Source organism: Rhinolophus sinicus, chromosome 18 (assembly GCF_057876585.1).
Source record: "Rhinolophus sinicus isolate RSI-liver-muscle chromosome 18, RSI-T2T, whole genome shotgun sequence".
Lineage (NCBI taxonomy): Eukaryota > Metazoa > Chordata > Mammalia > Chiroptera > Rhinolophidae > Rhinolophus > Rhinolophus sinicus.
Genome location: NC_142518.1, coordinates 31,482,003 through 31,496,302, shown reverse-complemented (window position 1 = coordinate 31,496,302; position 14,300 = coordinate 31,482,003). Strand labels below are relative to the sequence as shown.

The following is a 14,300-nucleotide window of genomic DNA, read 5'->3' as shown; positions in this document are numbered from 1 at the left end:
CAGAAACCAAAAACACTAAATAAAATTTACCTCATTGTCCTGCTTCTCATCCCCAGACATATCATCATCAACATCACTACCTGTGCCTTCAATGGCAAGAATACCGTTCCTGATGGAGGGAATCATGTAGAGTTGCTGAATCACAGAATTCATGTAACAAGTAGCACCGGCATTTTTCAGCCCCACAAATCCTTTTGGGGGGCGGGGTCCAACTGGTGGCAGATATTCCCACTCAGTAAGTGCTTCACATGCTGAGAAGACAAAAGATTCTTATAGTATGACTATAACCACCTTGTCCACTTTTAGCTCTAGTAAGCTGATTAATAAACATTAGCAACAATTCCACCACTTCTACAGCCACCTGAAGCAATGCTGAAAGTTTGCATTTCACCCTCAACAAACCTAAGAACTAAAGCAACAGATCTGTATCCTGCCATCTGTGAACCCAGGCTTTTATCTGATGTTGCTTCGAATGGCAGTCTCAGAAGTAGTCTCAAGATGCTAATTTCTACATGTTAACTTTACTTGTAGCTTTATAGTTTAGTCATTATGAACAATCTGCTTTTGTTATGTTTTTTAAAGTGCCTTCAAAACTCATTCTGGCATAAAATGTTAAAGACATCAACATATGATAGTTTGCTCAGTCTTAAATAACCCTAACACCGCCTTGGTTCACATCCTGGTTCTGACGCTTATCACTTCTTTCACCTTCTTCAGTTAAGCCTCTGTTTCCTTCCTAATGTAGTAATAAGAGTTAACACTTGCTTTGCCTTTAACCACAATGTTATTTTGAGGAGAAATTAGAGAGTGGATTTGAAAGTTGTGTGAGAATTGTAAATCATCGTACATCTCCCTCCACCTAGAACAAACTTAGAAACAACGTAAATATCACCATTGTCTATGGGACTGGTTAAATAAATTATAATATATTGAACTGAAAGACATATAGCCAATACATGGAAATAGGTAAATATTTGTGTTGATAGGGAACAATGACAGATAATATTAAGGGGAAAATAGGATAGTGTGTATACTATAGGCCAATCTGTGGTTAAAAAACTAAACAACAGCATTTTCTATGTGGGTTTTGCATACACAGAGATGCTGGGAAGACAGACACGAACTGCCCATAATGGTTACAGCTATCAAAGGGGACTTGAATGGACAGGAATCATACTTTTTAGTATATCCCTCCTTGGTACTTGAAATTTTTACCATGCAAATGTACCACTTAAAAACAAGTGGCTTTTCTCTTTCTGCCATCTTGGGGCCTACGGAAGTGTCTGGGAATAGGACTTCTAAAACAGCAAATATGTCAGGAAGGTTGTAGTCCAAGACTATGCCATCTCTTGTTGGCTAAAAGCGGAGTATTCTGAAACCAGAGCTACCACACAGCTTCTTTTCTTAAAACTGAAGGTGTTTATGCCAGAGATGAAATGAATTCTATTTTGGGAAGAGATGTGCTCATGCATACAAAGCAAAGAACAACCCAGTGACTCCTGGTGGCAAACTGAACGAAACCAGAGTAATCTGGGGAAAGGTAACTCGTGCCCACAGAAACAGTGGCATGGTTCGTGCCGAATTCTGAAGCCACCTTCCTGCTAAGGCCATTGGACACTAAATCCACGTGATGCTGTATCCCTTGAGGTTTAAACTTATTGGGAAATAAATAAATAAAAGTGTGTATTTTGTTTTTGAAAAGTGAACAAAAAACTCCCTGCCTCACCATACCGTTTCCCCGAAAATAAGACCTAACCGAACAATCAGCTCTAATGTGTCTTTTGGAGTAAAAATTAACATAAGAGGGCCGGCCCGGTGGCTCAGGCAGTTAGAGCTCCATGCTCCTAACTCCGAAGGCTGCCGGTTCGATTCCCACATGGGCCAGTGGGCTCTCAACCACAAGGTTGCTGGTTGAACTCCTTGAGTCCCGCAAGGGATGGTGCGCAGCGCCCCCTGCAACTAAGATTGAACACAGCACCTTGAGCTGAACTGCCGCTGAGCTCCCAGATGGCTCAGTTGGTTGGAGCATGTCCCCTCAACCACAAGGTTGCCAGTTTGACTCCTGCAAGGGATGGTGGGCTGCGCCCCCTGCAACTAGAAGCAGCAACTGGACCTGGAGCTGAGCTGCGCCCTCCACAACTAAGACTGAAAGGACAACAACTTGACTTGGAAAAAAGGCCTGGAAGTACACACTGTTCCCCAATAAAGTCCTGTTCCCCTTCCCCAATTAAAAAAAAAAAGACTGAAACAAAAATTAATATAAGACCCACTCGAAAGATGCATTAGAGCTGACTGTCCAGCTAGGTCTTATTTTCAGGGAAACACAGCGGCCTCCGTTGTGTTTGATTTCTTATTTCTGCTTTTTCAGTCATTTTATATCTCCCTCATCACCTTTGAGCTTCAGTTTCATTATCTGTGAGATGTGGAGTCTACAGTCTCTTTTATGGGCTTCATGTGAACGTTAACTGAGGACATAAAACACTAAAATGTTATCTTCTCACATTCTAATCTTTAAACCAGATTTCCTTCAAGTTCATATGAATGTAACATTAAAGAGCTTCTAAGTGAGGGCCTGAAAAGCTTTCCAATGCATGAAATTTGAGAGTTTTTTTTTTTTTTTTTGAGGGCGCAGCTCACAGTGGCCCATGTGGGGATCGAATTGGCAACCTTGTGGTTATTAGTACCATGTTCTAACCAACTGAGTTAACTGGCCACCCCCCGAAATTTGACTTTTAACTTTGAGCTCTGGCCTTTATTTTGATGACTTACTACTCTGGAGTTTAGGTTTTATTCCACATTTGATTGAGATGAAATTAATTTTGCTAAATACTTGCACTACTTACAGAAAGATATTTAACAAACTTTTGAAAACTTTTCTACATTAAGGCTCTTTGCTTGTAATGGTCTCAAATTATACATCCATTTGCTAAAAATGTTAAACTAGTTGCTGAAAGAAAAGCATGAATGGTAGATGTTTACTAAAAGAAAAGCAGGAAAATAGAATTTGAGCACATTAGAGAATTATCTCCCATCACAACATTGTATTTTAAAACACTTACTAGTTATTGCTGTGCCAATGTAGTACATTTCAGTCAAAGACTCTACTATCTGTTTGAGATTCCTCACACAGCCGACAGCTAATGCTACAAGTAACTCAAAACCAGCATTAATGGTAGCTGGTGAACCACAGACTGGAATAGCCTGTTCAGCTGGCAGTTCTCCATTTCTCATATACTGCAGGTAAACATTGGATGCAGGGAAGATGAAATCATCAATTAATTCCTACAAGAGTTGAAAAAAGGGTTATGTATTATTAGCAATGATACAATACATATATTATATATTTATATAACGTTATAGATGTTGTATTTTATATATTATATAAAATATATGGTATATAGTTATATCTGTATATATATATATTTTAAAGAAAGAAACAAATGTGTCTTGAAAGGAAATAACATTAAATTACTTGTCAGAATTCAAGATCTCATCACATCTCAGAAAACTTACTTAGATTTTCTAATAAAAAAGCTCCTACTTTTGAAAACACTGTTTACTACAACTAACAAACATACTCAATTTCCCAGGTTAAAATTTTTTTTAAGTATCAAGAGTGAGCTGGCTGCAGCACTTCACAAAATTTACATTTTAAGTTTACTCTTTTAATCACATGTAAACCAAAGCTCATTTTCAATAAAATGTATTAAAACGATTTTTTGTTTCTTTGAATTACCATACGAGAAGAAACTCATTAAATATGATAAACAAGATAGTTTTATACAACAGATGTTTGTCTCACTTTAAGTAGTCTGAAGTAAAAAAATTCAGATTTCCTAAATATAAAAATGAAATAGCACTTATTTACTTTATAAAATACCAAAATTTTATTTATATACAAAATTTAGGAATTTTAAAAAGTTACTGTAATCTCTATAAAGATTCTTAAAAAGTAGAAAGGTCAGGATAATATACCAAAGACATGATAACTACAAATTAATCAAGACAGATTTGCTAATAAACATTTAGAAGACTATGGTATCTACTTTAGCACCAAGATAACAGAACTTACTTTGATGAGATTGGCACCTCCCTTTTCACAACCAATATGATACTTTTTCTCAGGGGTCTGAAAGGCCAGTAACTCTTTTGTTACCCCAAGGTGGCCTTCCAAGATGGTCTCTTCAACACCTGTTTCACCTGTTCTTTTAACATCATCCTGCCAAAGACAATATATCAAATCCCTAACTTATGAAAGGGAGGTAGACAAGGAGGGAGGAGACAGAACAAGAGAGGGCTGGACAGACATGAGGAAATTCCCCCAAACCTTTCCATTCAAAGCAATTTATCTTTAGAACTTTCTAGAAATGGGTTTATGAACTACTAGAAATGATAATAATGTGAAGGTTACAGCGACAAAATATCTTTAGAAATAAATTCTCATACAACTCTAAGTAAAAAGTATCAGGTGTTAAGATCAAGAATTAAATTAAGTGCTAGTCTATCAGACTCATTTTTTATGAAAACAATTCAATACTTTTTTATAAGATGAAAATGTACCAGAAGGCCCAAATTCTAAAATGAAAGAGCCTGAAAATAAGTATTCCAAGTCTCAAGTAAAACAGCATTTTACAAAACTAGTTATGCATTCATTCTGTGTTTCATGAGGTACTAATATCCATGAATGCAGAGTACATTCTTTGGTCTTTTTTGTTACCCTTTGGTGTAATTTTCATTTAAGCAAAATGCTCAAAACTATAAATTACTAACTAATAAACCACTCTATTGATATGGTAAACACTGTATTAAATGCAACTTACCCTAATTCTTTTAAGCCAATCAATTTCATTATTGAGAAGAACTTCAGCATTGGGTATATTAATATTACTATTGTAAGCATAATTAAGAAGGTGCCTTAAGAGAGTGAAGTAGTCGCCTGAATGTTTAGCTCTCTCTCTGGCTGTGCTCTGAAACAAAGTAGAATAATATGAACTTATATGCCGATGCTCAGAATCCACTTTTTAAAAACTCAACAGTAGATGACTAAAATAGTATGAGAAATTACTAATATTTCATTAAATACAGACTGCTGTAACTTTAACACAAGCTAAAACCGTAAATTCCTGAATGTCCCTTGTTTAAAGAACAAATCACATTGGTACACATATTAAAAAAAAGTCTCACCCCCAAAACGGTAAAGAGCAGAGTAATGAAGAAAAGTAGAGGCCTGTGTCCCATGCAACATCTGGTGCACATTAAAAAGAACTGCTCCTGTGCCACCTGGCGAACAGTTCTGAAATAAAAATGTTTCATATTTAGTATATTATTTTCATGAAGAAAAAAATGAAGACTACAAGTGGTCTCTCTTGGGGGGATGGGGTGGAGAATAAGACGTAAATTAGAAATAAAAATACAGGGATACAAGGTAACACCCCCTTAAGCCAGCAACATGTAATAATAAATGAATTTAGGCTGCATATCAAGAACTCTAACCTCAAATTGTTACTGAAGAGTCTGAGGGATACACTCTAACACCCCTTCCTTGGAAAAGACTAGAAATGCTCCTCTAGGTACAAGATGCTCTATAGTGAGCCTTACACATCTTTTTGGCCTTTCACACAACTTGGATTTAATTGTGCTTCGGAGGAAACAAGTCTAGAAATTCTGTTGCCATTACAATAAGGTTACTGCTGTGTAATGTCCCTTATACTAGCAGTTCCCGAAGCAGGGTCCATAGGTCAGCAGCACCGGCAGGGAACTGTTAGAAATGGAAACTCTCAGGCGACAGCCCAGACCTGCTGCCTGAGGAATACTGGAGGTGGGGCCCAGCAATCTGAGTTTTCACAAATCCTTCAGGTGACTCTAACGTGTGCTAAATATTGAGAACCACTGTTATTATATAATATTCTCTCTCTGATGAGCCACGGGAAAGACTTGTTTCTGGTCTCAACAACTGAGAGAATTTGATCTGATTATGGATTAAAAAAAAGTTACATATCATTTAAGATCTTACTAGAATAAATGCTCCAAGAGGGCAGAGACATAGTTAGTCTCCTGTGCCTCCAGAACCTAGAATAGTGTCTGGCATATAGTAGGTACCAAGAACCAGTTACCAAATGTATAAATACTGTTTGTTTACAGATGGTGGTCTATCTCCATTAGAAAGGATGCTCTTTCAGGTCAGGGCTTTGCTTTGTTCATGTCAGTTTCTGACACCTAGAACAACATCTGACATGTGGAAGATGCTTAATAAGTATCTGCTGACGAAACATTTGTGTACCGTACAGTCATTACAAACTACATTTTGTGGATAACTATCATGTTTGTCTTTGTGCTGGCTGACAGAACTTAGAAGCGAATTTATAATTCAATGTAAAGAACTTGAGAGCACACATTCTGTGTACTAACCTGATTTTAGAAGCTCTGTGGGTTGAGTTTGCTGGAACCCAAGTTAATTGAAGAGTTTTCTAGGGATAAGGTCCATAACTTTTATCAGGTTTTCAAAGGTGTATCATTCACACTGCCCTAGTTTGTTTTTAAGTAGGTATGCAGCCCAAATAGGGTGGGGGCCTATTAAGTTGGTGCCTGTCAGTTTCTGATGAAACCTCCCTCACACTTCCGTAATGCTTCAAAGGAAACCTGTGTTTATCAACATAATCTGTTGCCCGTGTCTTTACAACATAATCAAAATCTGATCATTTCTTTCCACTTCTACTACTACCATACTTTCAACCACTGTTATCTTTCATTTGGATTAATGGAAATGTCTAACTCTTTTCCTGCCACTCTATAACCTATTCTCAACAAAGCAACCAGAATAAACTTTAAATGTCAACTCAGAGCACATCATTCCTCTGCTCTAGACCCTCCAGTAGAGTCCCATCTCACTGGGGTAAAGTCAATGTTCTTCCAATGATCTATCAAGTCCTGACAGGCTGCTTGTTATCTCTCTGACCACGCCTCCTACAACTGTCCTCCCCTCGCCCTCCAGCTTCAACCACACTGGTGTGTGTCCCTGCTGTTCTTTAACACGTCAGACATGTTCAGGACGCCTGCATCCGTTGCTCCTGTGCTTAAAACACTTCCATTACCTACATGGATCACTATCTGCCTCTTTCACAACTTTAATGGTCACCTTTTCCAGGAAGCCTTCTATATCCTTGGAGATACTGCAGGTTTGCTGCAGACCACCACAGTAAAGTGAGTCCTAACAGTTTTGCTGGTAGAGAGTCTTGCTTTCAAGATGTAAAAACTGCAACATCTTGAGGTGCAATAAAGCGAAGTGCAATAAAGCAAAGTCTGCCTATATAAAACTGAACTCCACTCATCCCCTCCTTCTTATCCCTTCCTGCTTTATTTCTCTCCATAGCATTTATTACTATCTAACACGTCTTCTGTTCCCATTCCCCATCCCCTTTTAGTATGCAGCTCTAAGAAAGCTGACATTTTTTTTTGTTTTGTTTACTGCTATATCCCCAGTAGCTAGAATAGTGCCTGACATATAATATGTACTTGATAAATTATTTACCAATGAGACTACCATATTAAAATCTAACACTACTTAGATCTCAGCATCAAAGGCCTTCTGTAAACTGACTCCTACTAATCTCCTCTACAGTATTACCCTTTACTCTTCTACACAGCAAAAAAGACTATTCAGCTCTGCCCTGAAAGCACTATGCCAGGAACGGCAAACTGAACTGCCTCCATGGATCAGAGAAGTAACATAAAGGAGTTAAATAGGCAGGGTGTAAAGCAACTGGTGCTGGAGGGGACTGGAAAAAACATATCCATCTAAAGAAATTCAAATCCAGTTGCGAGTGATTACAATAAAACAAGGTCAGTGTTATGACGTGGAAGCAATCTTGTCTAATAGGAACAGAGAGATCTGGGAGATCTTCTGAGCTTAAGGATAAAGAAAATTGATTAGAACCAAGAATGAAATTGTAGAGTGCTTATAAACAAAATTTAAATGTTTAGACTAAATTAAAAGGCAATGGGCAGACATGGAAAGGTTTTACGCAGGAAAACATCACAATCGTATTTTGCAAAGATCACTCCGTCTGCAGTGTGGTCAACAGATTAGCGTTAACACCTCAATGGAGCAGCACTAAGTGTGGGAAGATTAAGGATATTGCAGTTGTCCGGGCAATGGGTGTTGGTTGTTTATAAGAGGGTAGAAGCAGTATGGAGAAAGTGTATGGAGCCCAAAAATACACGAAGTAAAAACAGCCTGTCGGGGAGTGAGGGTGAAAGAGAGCACCACCAATGCCCATCTTCCTTTTTCCACACATATAAACCTTACCCAAACACGACCTCACATGCTATATTCTGCACAGAATCTTCACTTCTATTCCTTCCAGGTAATAGTAATGTGTTCCTCTTCTAATTCCCAAACTACTTTCTCTTTTATGACACTACTTTCTGTCTCAAAGTTCCTTGAGTATAACTATCTTATTTGACTTTGGACTCTCACTGCCAAGCACGTAACAGGGACTCTCATAATTTGCTGGTGGATTAGAATTGTACAAACTATGTGGCAGAAATAAGTTGGAACTCAAGAGAACCTTGTCATTTAACTTCAGTCTAAGGCCCTCCATCAGCAAAGTCTACTTCTGAACTGCCAAAGAATTAAGTGAGAAAATATATGTGGGAAAAGCTTTGTAAATAGCTATACTTGTTAGTAATACGATTACTTAAGTATAAACTTTACCTGAAGGGTAACCTCATGTGTATGCATGTCCGCTATTGTTTATCTGAAGCCCTTGAGGCCAGGTGTTTGGGGATTCAGATTTTAGAAAAAGCCAATAAAGTAATGTTCAAGTCAGGTTTGCTGTCAAATTCTTAAAAACTGGAAATAAAGGATTTTGAACCTGTACCAGGTACTCAGATATTTATAAAATGATTGAAAACTGCAGGGCAGGGTGAGAGTCAATATCAGAGAAGAAAATCAGATACCTAAAGCTCAAAAAGATCTTAACCTTAAGAAGACCCCCATTTTTGTTGAAGACAAGGTAACACAGGAATAATGAGATGAAGTGCTGTCTACAGTACTTTACTTCTTTGTGTGAAAGCTTCAGGGAGGAATGTAGTAAAACAGTTCTCACCTCCTATAAGGGGAATTTTCATCAAGGGTAGAGGGCAGAAAACCTGTTAAACCAATTTCCTTAATACTTAGTAGCCAAGGAAGAGAAGTAACTTACTAATTCAGTTTTTTTTTTTTTAAATTTTAGAATTTCTTCAACGACTGTTTTTATTTTTAAACAAAACAAAATTTTAACTACAGTTGACATTCAATATTGTATTGGTTTCAGGTGTACAGCATCGTGGTTAGACCTTTATGTAACTTACGAGGTGATCCACCTGATTAAGTCAAGTACCCACCCGAAACCATACAAAGTTATTACAATATCATTGACTATATTCCCTATGCTGTACTTTACATCCCCGTGACTATTTTGTAACTGCCAATTTTCCTAATTTAGCTTAAAATTTAAAAATCAACATAGAGTAAGTTATTTGCCACCTCTAGGTTTCACTTCATTAAAACTGTTAGCTAGTATCTTTCCTCCCTCGATCCAAAGCATTACTATACGGAATTTGACTTAATCAACCAATTTATCTTTCTTAACAGAGTTGTCCAATGATGATAAGAGTCTTCTCAAGGAGATAGTAAACTCAACCTTATTTGGGGGAGATCTTGTCAAGGGACTTTCTGAATAGGTTGGACCTGATGTCTTCAAGGAAATTACCAAGAAACTTCTAAAGCAGACTTTCCCACTTGAGACCCATTAAATGACTTTACAGCATCCTCTGGAATGAGCAAGTTGAACCTACACCATTACATCATGTGCATATTTTTTTAAAAAAAGCTTTCTTTATCACTAGGCTTCATTTCAGCAAATTGCTTATTTTGACTTTACACTTTTTCATCAGTAATTTCTGTCATTGTTGAATGGCATGAGACAGAATAAACAAAGTAAACGTAAGACAGATTAATTACATATAACCATGAAATAATTAGAGCTCGAGTTTAACAAGTTACCTCATGAGATTGAGGATTAGATTGACATGAGGATGGAAACCAACATTTTCCACAAATCTGATTTGCACAAAAGAAGCCCCAAACAAAATTAATGTCATTGACTAAATGCTCTTCAAATGAAAATGAGGGCTTTACAGTTGGTCTTTATTCTCAGTGTTAAGATACAACAGTTCTTCCCATACGCGCTTTGTGAATTTCATATTGACAAAGAAACAAAACAACCCTGGCAGCTAGGTATCCAAGACAGGAGACTAATGTCCCATTTAAATCTTATAAACCAGATTTTTAAAATGGGCTACAATGCATACTTCTTAGGTGAAACTAAATTGTGAAATTAGAGAAAAATTGATTTTACGTTGATAATTAACGTTGGCATTTTGTAGAGACTAAAACCAAACGAATTTAGGTCTAGGCAAAACATGGTTAAATAAAATTTTCCTAAATATTAACGTTATAGGGACAATAAATACTTGATTTCTGAGATAAATTTTGCGAGCATAAATCAGTTCCTTTTTGCTTATAAAAATAAGATCAAGTTTCTTACAATTAAAAAAAATACTTACTTGCTGTGACAATGCAATAATAAGTCAATAATGAATGTCTGCCAAGCCTTTTCTTTACTAAGAGCATCTAAGGCTGTTGGAATCAAGGCAAAACATAATGTCATCACTTCCAATGCTTCACAGCAAACCTGTTCATCTTCCAAGTCCAGCTCATTGCCTGCATTGGTCTGTAAAATGATAGGGGCAAATTACCTAGAAATGCATTTAAGAAAAAGCTCATACAACTTAAACATTAGTGCTTAAAACTCACCTACTCAAACCATCTGGCCTCAGCCTCTTTACCTCCACTCTTGAGGGTCCTTTGGAAGAGCATGGGAATGACTATAACCGAAAATGAAGTCTAATTCCAGTATTTTGCTACTTGCCAAAGAGGGATGAAGGAGCACCCTGAGCATACCAGCTTTTTCTTTGTCCTCCAGGCTTCTGGAGACTTTCTGAGCTGTGTGCTTTTGCACCAACAGTCATTCCTTTTCCAAGGAACACTTTGGCACTGCAGTTAGGTACTTCTGACTAGTTCCACTGTACAGCTTACCCACAGTGCCATTTAATTAGAAAGCAACTTAGACTGTTGTTAAGAAAGGTTTTGAAGGTTTTACAACCTAAAATATGCTTGGGTAGGTAGCTAATAAATTCTAACCTGACTTTATCAAAAAGTAATGATAGTACATGCCTAAGAAAGAACAAACATTCAAATAGTAGCCCAGCGAGTACCCAGCACTGTACCAGACAGATACACAGGACACCAACACGCATACGGCTCACACCAGGTTCTGCTGGTCATAAAAGGGCGGGTCTACTGAGCCAGAGAAGTTCCTGCAAGTTAATTTCCCCTTCTAAATATGCATAAGTGGCTATGAGGGGCAGGCACATATGACAGAAAATCAGAGTCGAACACAGCCTGTCTTCTGTAAATAATTTGTTTAACCTAATAGATGGTCAGGGATGACACCTAATTGGCTGACACTCTACTTTTTACTACTTTAAGAGAATAAAAAAAATACTTAAATGCGATAACACAATTGACAGTTACTTAAACCAAAATTTACACAGGACAGAAAGATGATGAATAAAGAGAATGGACGAAATCGAATTCAGTATGACACAATTATATCTGACTCCAGTGAGAAGTAGAAAAGATAGTTTTGTATTTTTTAAAAAAGCAGTTTTATGGCAGGATTCTGAAGTACTTTCTCTTCAAAGTAAAATTTTACTGTATTCTCACAATAACTACCAGTTAATTTTCAACCTATTAAGATACAAGTGACTGGATTTTAAAAGCTACCAGACATACTTCAGCCTCTTGCACAATTAAACATTTAGTTGAAAGGAATGTATTTCTGTGGTAACTCTTACCTTCTCATAAATTTTAGTGATTTCTTCATTTGGGCTAAATACTAGCTGCAATGCTCCACATCCTGATGCCCAGATAATTTTTTGTATAGCTCTAATTACACAAATATCAGGCATGTATCTTGAAGCCTGCAAGACAATGAGTAATTACAACTGTTGTAAGAGTACTAGAGTGGAACAATCACAAGAAAAGCAAAAATGTTTGTCCTTGCAAAGGAACAGGCATTGCCGTGAAGCAGTACCAGTCTTTTAAGTTCCCAAGTTGCCTTTGTCCCATTTTTTTAACAGCAACACCATAAAGTATGTTCTCCAAGTTATTATCTGGCCTTGTATTACTTTCAGAAAAATCTTAAAAAGACTACAAAGGTGATCCAACCATTCTATTCCTAGTATTTTTATCCAAGACAAATGAAAACCTATGTCCACACAAACACTTGTACAGAATGTTCCAGCAGTTTTACTCACAACCAAAAAAGGGAAACAATCCAAATGTCCTCTGCCAAGTATATGGATAAACACAATGTGAAATGTCCATCATGGGATACTAGTCAGCAATAAAAAGGAATGGACCAAAGGTTCACATAGCACAGATATTTCTGTCATTATTCTAAGTCAAAGAAACCAGACATAAAAGAACACACACTGTATAAATACACTTGTGTAAAATGAAAACTAGATACAGTGTCAAGAGATCAGTGGTTACCTAGGGCCAGGGTGGAGGGAAGAATGGACTGCAAAGGGGCACACAGAAAGTGATGGAAATGTGCTGTGTCTTGATTGTGGGGGTGGTTTCACATATATACGCATTTGTCAAAATTCATCGAATTAACATACTTTGAAAGATGCTGTTTATTGTACACAAAGATAATTAAAATCAGAAAGTGCTAACATTAATATTAGATAAAATTTATGTTAAGGGAGCTTTACCTGGACTGAAACAGTGATTAAAGTGACTGGGCCTAGGAAAATTAAGCCCTAAATTGTGACAAGGGTTATTCCAAATTAACAGAGGGTCAAAAGGAGAAAGAAATGAACCTTCCAGGACTTTAGAACTTTAATTAAAAGTTTACTACGAACCTCATCAGATATTTGCTGAGCAAGACGAATTGACACATTTCTAAGCATGCACTCAGATGATGGATTAGGAATGCTCTGAAGGGCACTTTGTAGCACCACTGCTTGATCATGAGTAACTTGGTTGACCTGAAAAAAGATAACCATTATACTTGGAGTAAATAATTTGTACACAATCAGACCCAACCATTTGTTCCTCACCGTCACCACTCCCTCAGGATGACTTCCTTCCATATATGTACTGTAGAACCTGTGGTCACTTACACAAAATGTACTTCATGTTGCCAACAATGTGGGATTCCTCTTTTTCTTGTGCATCAGAGTGCCACACATCCCTCTGCAAACCCCCATTCTAGATCAGTCCAACTCACGTCTCTCCATCTGCGCTCAGCAGAACTTGTAGGGGCAAGTGATAAACTGAACCGACAAGTTCCAACCCTATCTAGAGACTTAGTAAAGTACGCCACATCTTTTACATGTATGCTCCTGGGCAGACCCTGCTCCCATTCCCACTGGTCACCAAATTCTTTGAAAAGGAGAAAAATTAAGAAATATCAGAAACAGAATTAAAGTATAAATGTACAAAAGGTATCAGTGTTTTAATAGAAAAGTCAAGTTTTTAAATCCGTAAGAAAAACATTACTTTTCAGTAGTTATTAACCAGGCAATGCTGTCTTTCAAGTTGTAACTCCCCTTCTCAATATTCTAAGTACAGTTGACTCATGAACAACATGAGTCCACTTATATACTCGGATACTCCCCCCCCCCCAATAAATATGTTGTTGGCCCTCTGTATCCCTGGATTTCACATCCACAGATTCAATCAACCATGGATCAAAAACAGTATTATCTTTTTTCTTTTTGGGGGAGTGGGATGGGGTATGTAAACAACAGAAATTTATTTTCTCAGTTTTGGAGATTAAAAGTCTGAGATTAGAGTATTACCACAGGTTCTTATGAGGGCTTTCTTCATGGCTTGCAGTTGACCACTTTCTTGGTGTGTGTTCACGATGGTGGGCAAGGGAAAGAAAACAGTGTTTTTGATCTGCAGTTGGCAATCTGCAGATGTGGAGGGCTGACTAGAGTTATAATGAATTTTCGACTGCTCAGGGGTTGTTTCCCTAACCCCCATGAGGTTCAAGGGTCAACTGTATTTCTACAACAGTATTTAAGCCACATCTATTTTACCTTTAGCTTCCTACTGACTGTGAGCTTCTTAAGATTAGAGGCTAATTACGTACCTTTGAATCCACAATAGCACATTTTCT

General features: G+C 37.4%; 1 protein-coding gene across 8 annotated transcripts in view; it reads right to left on the bottom strand.

The window, feature by feature from the left end:
- The window catches only part of USP9X (ubiquitin specific peptidase 9 X-linked), a 130,424-nt gene that overhangs the window by 24,292 nt on the left and 91,832 nt on the right, over positions 1 to 14,300 (bottom strand). For all 8 annotated transcript variants that reach the window (XM_074323875.2, XM_074323874.2, XM_074323876.2 and 5 more), the window contains 8 exons: positions 13,036 to 13,161; positions 11,962 to 12,087; positions 10,609 to 10,775; positions 5,185 to 5,293; positions 4,821 to 4,967; positions 4,073 to 4,219; positions 3,060 to 3,282; positions 31 to 251 (listed from right to left, as the gene is read on the bottom strand). In XM_074323875.2, coding sequence (XP_074179976.1) covers positions 31 to 251; positions 3,060 to 3,282; positions 4,073 to 4,219; positions 4,821 to 4,967; positions 5,185 to 5,293; positions 10,609 to 10,775; positions 11,962 to 12,087; positions 13,036 to 13,161 — 1,266 coding nt within the window. The remainder of the gene's footprint in view (positions 1 to 30; positions 252 to 3,059; positions 3,283 to 4,072; positions 4,220 to 4,820; positions 4,968 to 5,184; positions 5,294 to 10,608; positions 10,776 to 11,961; positions 12,088 to 13,035; positions 13,162 to 14,300) is intronic.